The sequence below is a fragment of the Juglans regia genome, chromosome 2, assembly GCF_001411555.2.
Source record: "Juglans regia cultivar Chandler chromosome 2, Walnut 2.0, whole genome shotgun sequence".
Lineage (NCBI taxonomy): Eukaryota > Viridiplantae > Streptophyta > Magnoliopsida > Fagales > Juglandaceae > Juglans > Juglans regia.
The window spans coordinates 1,007,370-1,017,389 of NC_049902.1; the positions used below are offsets into that span (position 1 = coordinate 1,007,370).

Genomic DNA, 10,020 nt, shown 5'->3' on the forward strand with positions numbered 1-10,020 from the left:
AAGTCAACTCATTTCAATAAGATATATTATATTTTTATATAAACTAATGTATTTATGTTCCGAAAATATTAAAGCCAATGTAAATTGAATTCCTTCAACGATTATGTTAAAGAAAAAGGTGAATAGGGACAAATAAATCTGAAATTCTGAATCATGATTCAGTACTTTACTTTTTTTTTTGCTGGTCCGGCAGGTGTCAACCAGATCGAGATAAAAGATTTCTTGAAACTTGAAAGGAAGTTATTTTGCGATGGATTTTCAGTTTTTTTTTTTTAATGTTTAGTATTTTTTTTTTTAAATATCTCATCTTATCTCAACATCTAAATATCATAAATAAAAATATTTTTTAATTTCAAATATTTAACTTTTTCATTTCATTATTACAATTTTTTTAAACTTCTAAATAAAATATAAAAAAATAATTTAAAATTTTCAAATTCTAAAACAAAAATAATATTCTAATATTTTTTTAACTTTATAATCTTATTTAAATTTTTCTATCTCATTTTTCAATATTTCATAAAATATTTTAACTTAAAATATTTTATTATTACCTACCTACACAGGATAATAATTAATTATTGAAAGGTATTATTTATCATCTCACATAATATATTTTATATATTTTAATTTTATTTAATTTTATTTAAATTAATTAAATTATTTTACTGATTATCATCTATACATCACGTACTTATTAAGTTGAATACAAATAAATAACAGAATATTTTTTACTTAAATTAAATTAAGATACCAAAATTTTTACGTAGAAAATCCTCTAATGTGAGAAAAAGAGAAAAATAAATAACTCCTCAAAACTCTTATAAAATCAAAACTCTTATAAAAGTGCGAGAAAAAGAGAGATTCTCGTACGGCTGCAGCTCGCTCTTTTTCTTTTCTCGCTCTTGACCTCACCAAGTTACCAACACAAAGGACACTTTTATAAAACAAAAAGTCTAATTTTAGAAATTGCCAAGATGCCAAAGTGGCTTAGCTGGATACATAAACGTGTAATTATTTTGATTTTTTTCTTTCTTCGAAATTTATTTAATTAATTATTTTATAATAAAAAAATTATATTTGTCATTAGTGCAAACTTTTTTAAAAAAAATTGAATAAACTTAAGACCCATATAAAAATTATTTTTTAATAATAAAGCTTATTTTTTTTCAAAAAGAGTGCGCGAGATTTGTATATCTTAAAACTGTATCTAGCATTATTTTATAAAAAATATTATCTATATTTGTAATTTTACATACATAATCATATGTGCTGATGGATTTATTGAAAATGGTGAAGATTTTAAAATTCAAAATTTTAGATTCAAATTGAAGAAACAAACATTGATAAAATGGGATTGCTACCTAATAATTATAATATAGCATTGAGTAATTATACATTTGCAACTATTTTTACAACTTTTTGTACAATCATATTTTAAAATGAGGATATTTATGTAAGGTAAAATAATATTATTTTTATAAGTTAATTTACAAAAACATTCTTATTGTGTTGGATGTTGAAGTGAGTTGAGTTGAGTTGAGTTGAGATGATAAAATATTGTTAGAATATTATTTTTTAATATTATTATTATTTTGAGATTTGAAAAAATTGAATTGTTTATTATATTTTATGTTGGGATTTGAAAAAGTTATAATGATGAGTTGAGATGAGTTGAGAGTAGTTAAGGAACCAAACGAAACCTAATTTAGAACATAATTATATAAAAAGTTGTAAAAAGAGTTATATGTGTATCATTTTCCGATAGCATTATTGCTCTTATTTGTTCGTGCAACGCGCGTTTCATATTATATGACTTTATTAATTTGGATCTATTATTTGGTGGTCCCATCGGGCCCAATTAAATAAATCCACCGAACATGGACCTCAGAAATATTTTATCTAGATCTGGTTGACACCTGCCGGACCAGCATAAAAACAGAGTACTATTCAGACATATTTGTCCCTATTCACCTTTTTCTTCGTAGAAATAAATTGTATAAATTTTAAATAGATAAATTTTATATAAATTTTTATAAATAAAATAAAATTTATTTTAAAAAAATATAAAAAAATTATTATTTATTAGTATGACTCATTATTTTACAAAAGACTTATATAGAATTTATTTATAAGAAATGATTTGTACAAATCTTAAATAGATAAGTTCATATAAATTATTGTAAAAAAATAGACTATCTTAAAAAAAATATAAAAATAATTATTATTTATTAGTGAGACCTATTACTACTTATCTATTTAAAATTTATATCTAATATTACTCTTTATTTATTTAAAATTTATATCTAACATTACTCTTTTTCTTTAATATAATCATTGTTGGAGGAATTCAATTTACATTGGCTTTAATATTTTGGGAAGAGAAATATTTTGTCAACAAATGTGTTATATAAAAATCATTTTATAAATTGATGTCTGTAATTTATCAAATTATAAAATAATTTTTATTATAAAATAAATTAAATAGATATGAAATCACCGTAACGTAAAGATATTTTTGTAGATTGTTTTAATAATTATAAGACTTCTGTCTTGGGAAAATAAACACAAAAAACAGTACCGTAGCATGAGACTCACGTGTGGAATATACGCATACTTTATAGGGTTTTCGTCTCTTGTGAACGTGGACCGCTCGGATGGAAACATCCCAAATTCTGTGTTTATTCTTTTTCTTCTTCCTCTGCTAATCTCTCGAATATTTGATTTTTCTAACAAGATTATTTCTGACTGGTTACTTGATGCAGCAAAACAAAACGCTCCTTTCGTTACATAAATGAGATAAAAAAATTTACTATTAAAAATAATAGAATCTATTATTAAAAAATTAATTTCTCTTCATATAAATTATATATTTATTTACTTTTTTCAAAATAATTATACGACACTTTCACACTCACGCAAATATCATTTTTCCAATAAAAAAACAACAGTTTACAAGCTCGGGATCAACGAGTCTCTTGGCCACTAGCTCCTCTATATAACGCGCCGGTGTTGCCTCTCTCTCCCTCACAGCCCACAGCCTAATAACCCCCTTGCAACCTCCATTAATGGCTTCTTACAACTACTTCAGCTAGCTGAGTTTTCCTTCTTCTCTTCTCTGCAGTTCTTCGCTCATTCCAGAACTCCCCTGATCCTTCTAAGCCAGAAAAAAAAAATTAGGTTAACAAAAATGGCAGACACGGCCTGGAGCTGTGGCCTGATGATGAAGTTCTTTACAATGGGGATGCTATGGTGGTTGGGGAGCATGGGCTTGGCATCTGGTCACGGTCATGGCAGATTTGACAAGCACCCACTCTCTGAGATCGACATTTACAAAACCACTCTTGCCCTCCGTGACTCTGTCTCCATCAAAGCCAACCCCCTCATTCTTGGCTTGAAGGTATCTCTCGTGGTAGCAGCACTGCACTTCTCGAAAAAATGTCCCGAATGCTTATCTCGAAAAGCTCATTTTATTTTTTATGTATTTTTTTTAATGATTATAAATATTTTTTAAAAAATAAAAAAATTCATAATATTATTAAATAAATATTTTATTAATTATTAAATAAAAAATTTTTCATTCGGGACATATTTTCTGATCCAAAGCATTTCTCCTCTCATGATTTATCTCATCCACGTACAATTAATGTATGCTAATTGACTGCTCCACGCTGCTAAGTTTTATTAATTTATCTCTCGTTTTATTCATGTCATGTCATGAATACGTTGTAATTTAAACTTCAATGATACGCGCGATATATATCTGGAGAAGCTACAACGAGATTTTATTAAAATAAATTTATAAATTAAAATGAATTGATATAATTATAAAATTATTTTTATTATAAAATAAATTTAATATATTATATTAATTTATAAATTAATTTTATAAGTTCTTACTAAACACTTTTCAAAACTCTATCATAGGAGAGGGAGAAAGTAAAAAAAACAATTTTCAAAAGTCTATCATGATACAGTTGAAAGAAAAAGTAAAGAGAGTAAAAAATAATTGATTATGAGATTGAAAAAGACATGATAAGATATATTTTATTGAAAAATATACTTGTTCGCTTTTCACAGCTTCTGGTTCAAAGTTTGGACCTTTACTGCTCCTCTACAGTTTTCTACAACTTTCTATTAAAATAATATTTTTTTAAATATTTATTTTAGTTTTGACTTTAATTTATAAAAAAAAAAATACTTTTTTATACTTTTTTTAATGAGATATACTTTTTAAACAAAGAATCAGTGCAAGATCGACTTGCGAGATTACTCTTTTAACAACTGAATGAAACATGTTTGTAAAAATTAAAATATAGTATAACGGTAAGTTGCACGTGATAGATCTGTTTTTATTATTATTATTTTTTTTTTATAGAAGATCTGTTTTTATATATTATAACCAAAAGCCAAAGTGTCAGTTAATTAATTAGTTTTTTTTTTTAACCAAAAGGAATATTTTTGGACCGACAAAACAAATACCAAAGATTTAAATTAACGAGCTTTTGACCCAAAAGCCAAAGTGTCAGTTAATTAAGATAGACGTACGACCTCCTTAGTTAATTTTGATTATTTTATTAAAGGCATTATATTGGAAGGTTGGCCGCATGCATGCGTCATGCAGTGGATGGAAATCTTATGAATATTAATATATAGGATGATTAAAAAATTATTATTTTTATTTATATGCTAATCTTTCGAAGTCCTGATAATGAAAGCTTATCATCCTAACATTTCAATGGAATGATGATCATATGATTTACAACAAATTGTTATTTGGGGTTGTTTGTATAACCCCACATGTGGTCCAAAAATTATAATTGTTTATTAATAAGAATAATACTACAAATAGTCTTAGGGCCCCGTAGGCAAACATCACGCGCTTTTTTTTTTTAAAACGAAATGCGTGAAGTTTGCACATCATATGACTATATAAATCATTTCTCTTATTGATAAATAATTGAGTAATCTGACAACATGTATAATATTTTTCGGATGCATCTACTGATTACATGCAAAAAACGTGCTTTGTTTTATGATTAATTTATCATTTGATTATTGGTGTTGATCATGATGATATATCATTGTTTATGCAGAAGTCTTAAAAATTTGTTGCGTGTTTTCGATCTTTTCTTTATATGATTACAGGGCAAGGATAAAGAATGGGTGACAGTGAATGTTGTGAACCCAGATCCATCTGAGGATGATTGGGTTGCAGTTTTCTCTCCTGCAGAGTTCAAGTACTAATCATATACATCTCTTAATACAATCTAGCAAGCTGCTCAATTTTAATACACATTAATACCATTGAATTATAGAATGCAATTTAATTAGTTTTTGGCCTTCTACAAACTGATGAATGATATGGTTCGGAGATTAATATAGCCATGCGACCAAAGTTTATAATCATGCACAGACAGGGAATTAGAATGTTTTGTTGCATATTTTTCTGTGAATGCTCTCAAGTTGAAGGAGTATTTTTGTTTTGAAATGGCAGCGCATCGACCTGTTCGCCAGTGACTGGTGAAGAAGAGGAGCCATATATATGCTCAAGCCCGATTAAGGTGTCTCCAATGTGAACTACTTTGAAATTAAAATTAGACAAAAAATGAAAATTTTGTTTGGTTTTTTGGTTCTCCTAATTAACATATTTGATGTTCTTTACAGTTCAAGTATGTAAATTCCTCCAATTCAAAGTATACAAAAACTGGCAAAACTGTTCTAAAATTTCAGTTGATCAATCAGAGGGCAGATTTCTCCTTCGTATTATTTTCAGGCGGTCTGTCAACTGTATGTCCATTTCTCCCCTAAGATCCTTGTAAAGGTGTTTTTATGCTTTATATTTCTGCATCACTTACCGTTCAGATTAACCAAGATTTTCTCCTGTGTATGCATGCTAATGAAAAATTATGTTTCTGGATATTGCAGCCTAAACTAGTGGCAGTTTCAAATTTCATAACATTTGTTAATCCTAAAGCACCTCTATATCCTCGCCTTGCTCAAGGGAAGTCTTGGGATGAAGTAAGTCCATTTCACAACAGTTAACAACACCTATAAAATCTTTTTTTCTCCATCCCTTTTAGTAATAGAACCCAAAGAAGACTTGATTTAGGAAATTTCAACACTGCCAGGAGGGTTTTTCATACATATTTTGGACTTAAAAAGAACACATTTATACAAATAATTCAAGCAGTGATCATTTGATGATATTTGCAGATGACAGTAACTTGGACTAGTGGATATGCACTAAATGAAGCCGTTCCATTTGTTGAATATGCTGTGAAGGGGCAAGCTAAAGCTCGATCCCCAGCTGGAACATTGACAATTGATCAGAACAGCCTTTGTGGTATTATTCGTTTCATCTACCCACGAGTATTGCATACTTTGTTTGCGATATATAACTAGTTCATTGCTTTCAAGAAAGCTTTTAGTGATGAAAAAAGTCCATGAGTGTAATCTTTATATTTATAATTTAGGACAAACCTTTCAACAGCTTTCCAATGCATTTGAGCATTGCTTTGAATCATGTTTCTTAAAGTTCTAATGTTTTGGATATACCAAGTTTATTGATATCTACTTTTGAATTCAAAGTGTTCCGAAAGGCGGTTGCATAACATGATTTCCTTGGTATTCTGTAGGTTCTCCTGCACGGACAGTAGGGTGGCGTGATCAGGGTTTCATACATACAAGTTTCTTGAAAAGTTTATGGCCCAACTTTGTGTATGTTTTTATACATTTTTCTTGACACAAAACTATCATAAATTGTTGACCGAAGATATTTATTGAAGGTTGGTTATGATGGTATTTCAGGTACACTTATAGGATGGGTCATCTCTTATCGAATGGCTCGTATATCTGGAGCAAATCCTACTCTTTCAGATCATCCCCTTATCCTGGACAGGACTCACCACAACGTGTCATAATATTTGGCGACCTTGGGAAGGTAGTTATGAGATCAATTGACTAAATGAAATCTATAGATCAAAAATTATAAAGAGATTAGCTCCAGTAACCAGCTGATATATCCATAGCCTTGGGAGGGAACTTGAAAACCTCTGCCTAGAGTTTAATGAATAAGATTTCTTCTGCATGAATTATGGTAAAAATATTTTACATTTTTTCCTCTGTATTTCAGGCTGAACGTGATGGTTCAACTATGTATGCTGATTATCAGCCAGGATCTCTTAATACTACCGACCAACTCATCAAGGACTTAAAAAATATCGACATAGTTTTCCTTATTGGAGATTTAGCTTATGCAAATGGATACATCTCACAGTGGGACCAATTCATGTCACAGGTTGAGCCCATTGCATCAGCTGTCCCATTTATGATTGCAAGGTTTGCCCCGTTACTCGTTTCCATCTAATCATAACCTTGTAACAATAAATCCCAAATAATTAAATTCATCTATTTGTATTAAGTTATGTATCTTTTATTGGTTATCATGCAGTGGTAATCATGAACGTACGTGGCCAAATTCAGGAGGCTTCTATCAACATACAGATTCTGGAGGGGAGTGCGGTGTGACTGCTGAGACCCTTTTCTACGTTCCTGCTGAGAACAGAGCGAACTTCTGGTAAAAACAATCACATATAAGTTTTTCGAGTTATCCAATAGATTTGTAGCAACTTAAAGCATTCCTTTGTTTTTTGTACAATGATTTTTCTTTTTGAGATTCATGATGGAAATTTCAACTCAATGAGCAGGTATTCAACAGATTATGGCATGTTTCGGTTTTGCATAGCTGACAGTGAACATGATTGGAGGGAGGGATCAGAACAGTACCAATTCCTTAAGCATTGCCTTGCAACTGTGGATAGAAGGAAGCAACCTTGGTTGATCTTTGCTGCTCATAGGCCTCTAGGATATTCCTCTAATGAATGGTATGCCGAGGAGGGTGCATATTCAGAACCAATGGGAAGGGACGATTTGCAAAAGCTTTGGCAGAAGTACAGGGTAGACATTGCCTTTTTTGGCCATGTCCATAACTACGAAAGAACATGCCCCATTTACCAGGTAATGGATGCTGCCAAAATCTCACATTTTTTTGTCTCAAAAGTTTAAAATGATAGTAAATTAATGGCAACTTCAATTATTTAAATTAAATTGTCTAATAACATTTCTAGTCCAAACAGTAACATCACTTCATTGCCATTTTTTAACCTTTTTTGTATGTCTTCAATGCTGGTGTTGTAGAATACATGCGTAAAATCAGGAAATACGAGTTATTCCGGGGTCATGAATGGAACAATCCATGTTGTCGCTGGAGGTGGAGGTAGTCATTTATCATCCTTTGCCGCGGAAATACCCAGCTGGAGCCTTTTCAGAGACTATGACTTTGGCTTTACAAAACTGACAGCATTCAACCACTCTTATCTGCTCTTTGAGTACAAGAAAAGTAGTGACGGGAAGGTGTATGATTCATTCACCATTATGAGGGAATACACTGATGTCTTGGCTTGTGTTCATGATAGTTGTGCACCAAGCACTTTGGCCTCTTGAGAATGTCTCTTTTTTCTTGGGTTTCTTATGCTTGTTGTTAATTTGCAGAAGCAAACTGATAGGGGATGTATTTTTCTTTCAAAGTTGTTGTTTTGTAATTCAAGAAATGGCTATGGATGGTCAAAGTTGTTAGATTGTGATTCAGTCAGATCAAGCTTGATGATTTAGGTTTTAGTTTCCTATATATCCATGTAATGCCTACAATGCAAGTTAATCACATTCCTTGATCACCTTGTATTGTATCGTAATGCCTTCGAGCTGCAATAAATGATTTAGAGGACTTCAGGGCTTCAAGCAAATTGATAATATTCTTGGGGGGAATTCATGTTGTATCCAAAACTCTACATTTTACAATATCATAGTAATAGGTGTTTTCTTTTATAAAGAAAATTTTAGAATATTTATCATTTTTTCTTCTATTTATCTCAATGGAAAAAATATTTTATCGGACAAGAAAAATATATTTGAAGAAGGAAAATATAAATAGATAAATACATATGTATGTTAAGAATATATATAATATAAATAATCAAATTTCATTCCTCTCATAATCAATTTTAAATTTTTGAAATAGATGATGATTTCATATATATTAAAGCATAAATCTTTAATTCGAACTCTGACTGTACTCTATTTTATACTATTAATTAGTAATTCTACATACAACCGTGAAGTGCGGAAACGCCATTTAATCATTTTGAAAAATAGTGGAATCTACTATTAAAAAAATATTTTTTTTTTCTTGTAGGTCCCATGTTTTATTCACTTTTTTCAAATTGATTACGCGGCGGTTATACAATTCACGGTTGTAAATATATTTTCTCTTTAATTAAGTATATTGTTTGTATAAAAAAAATTAAGTATATTGTTGTGCAAAACCTCTGTTAAAATTAGAAAATGATAAATACATAATATTTTTCACAATATTTTATATAATTATATGATAAAATGAGGAATACTTTTATAAAAGAACAATGATATCTACACAATATTTCATAAAAATAATATTACTTTATAAAAATATTTTTATTTTAAAATATAATTATAAAATGTGTCGTAAAAATTGTTGTGCGATATCTTTGCTAGTTAAAATTATCTTGAATATATTGAAGCACATGGCCAATGAAATCTTCCTTGACGGTTTCTGTCTCTACGAAACTACATAGACCATTCGTGGTTTCTTACAACTGAAGTTGGACTTTCTCTTCCTTTTAACCTATCAAGCATTGCATTTCACCTTGTCAGCCCTGAAAGAAAATTCAAAATCCATAAAAAAAGGAATACAAAAAAGTCAAACACGAAAAAAATGGATAATCCTAGGCATCTTAATCCTAGGCATCTGTATCCCAAACCTTTGACCGGTTAACTAGGCCAGTAGATGATATAAAAGTGCTTACATGTGCATCTACTCGAAATCCATCCATAGGCTGAACATCTCCTGCAGTCAATATCTTAGGTACGCGACGGATCCCTAGAAGCGCGACGAAGACATTCGCCTAGACCTCGAATTGAACA

General features: G+C 29.9%; 1 protein-coding gene across 1 annotated transcript; it reads left to right on the plus strand.

Annotated features, from left to right (window-relative positions):
• The first annotated feature begins 2,986 nt into the window (after positions 1–2,986).
• LOC108994751 (probable inactive purple acid phosphatase 27) lies at positions 2,987–8,804 on the plus strand. The gene is made up of 12 exons (XM_018970112.2): positions 2,987–3,400; positions 5,149–5,240; positions 5,498–5,564; positions 5,668–5,790; positions 5,929–6,021; positions 6,217–6,346; positions 6,639–6,720; positions 6,811–6,943; positions 7,136–7,341; positions 7,454–7,579; positions 7,710–8,019; positions 8,200–8,804. The coding sequence occupies exons 1-12, from the start codon at positions 3,191–3,193 to the stop codon at positions 8,503–8,505; spliced, it is 1,878 nt and encodes a 625-aa protein (XP_018825657.2). The 5' UTR covers positions 2,987–3,190; the 3' UTR covers positions 8,506–8,804.
• The last annotated feature ends 1,216 nt before the right edge of the window (positions 8,805–10,020 follow it).

What these genes read in the sequence shown, in the direction of transcription:
- LOC108994751 (XM_018970112.2), top strand. Translation starts at nt 3,191, where the DNA reads ATGGCAGACACGGCCTGGAGCTGTGGCCTGATGATGAAGTTCTTTACA. An exon ending in TATGCTCAAGCCCGATTAAG is followed by an intron (nt 5,565 to 5,667) that starts GTGTCTCCAATG and finishes TGTTCTTTACAG; the next exon opens with TTCAAGTATGTAAATTCCTC. An exon ending in TGATCAGAACAGCCTTTGTG is followed by an intron (nt 6,347 to 6,638) that starts GTATTATTCGTT and finishes GGTATTCTGTAG; the next exon opens with GTTCTCCTGCACGGACAGTA.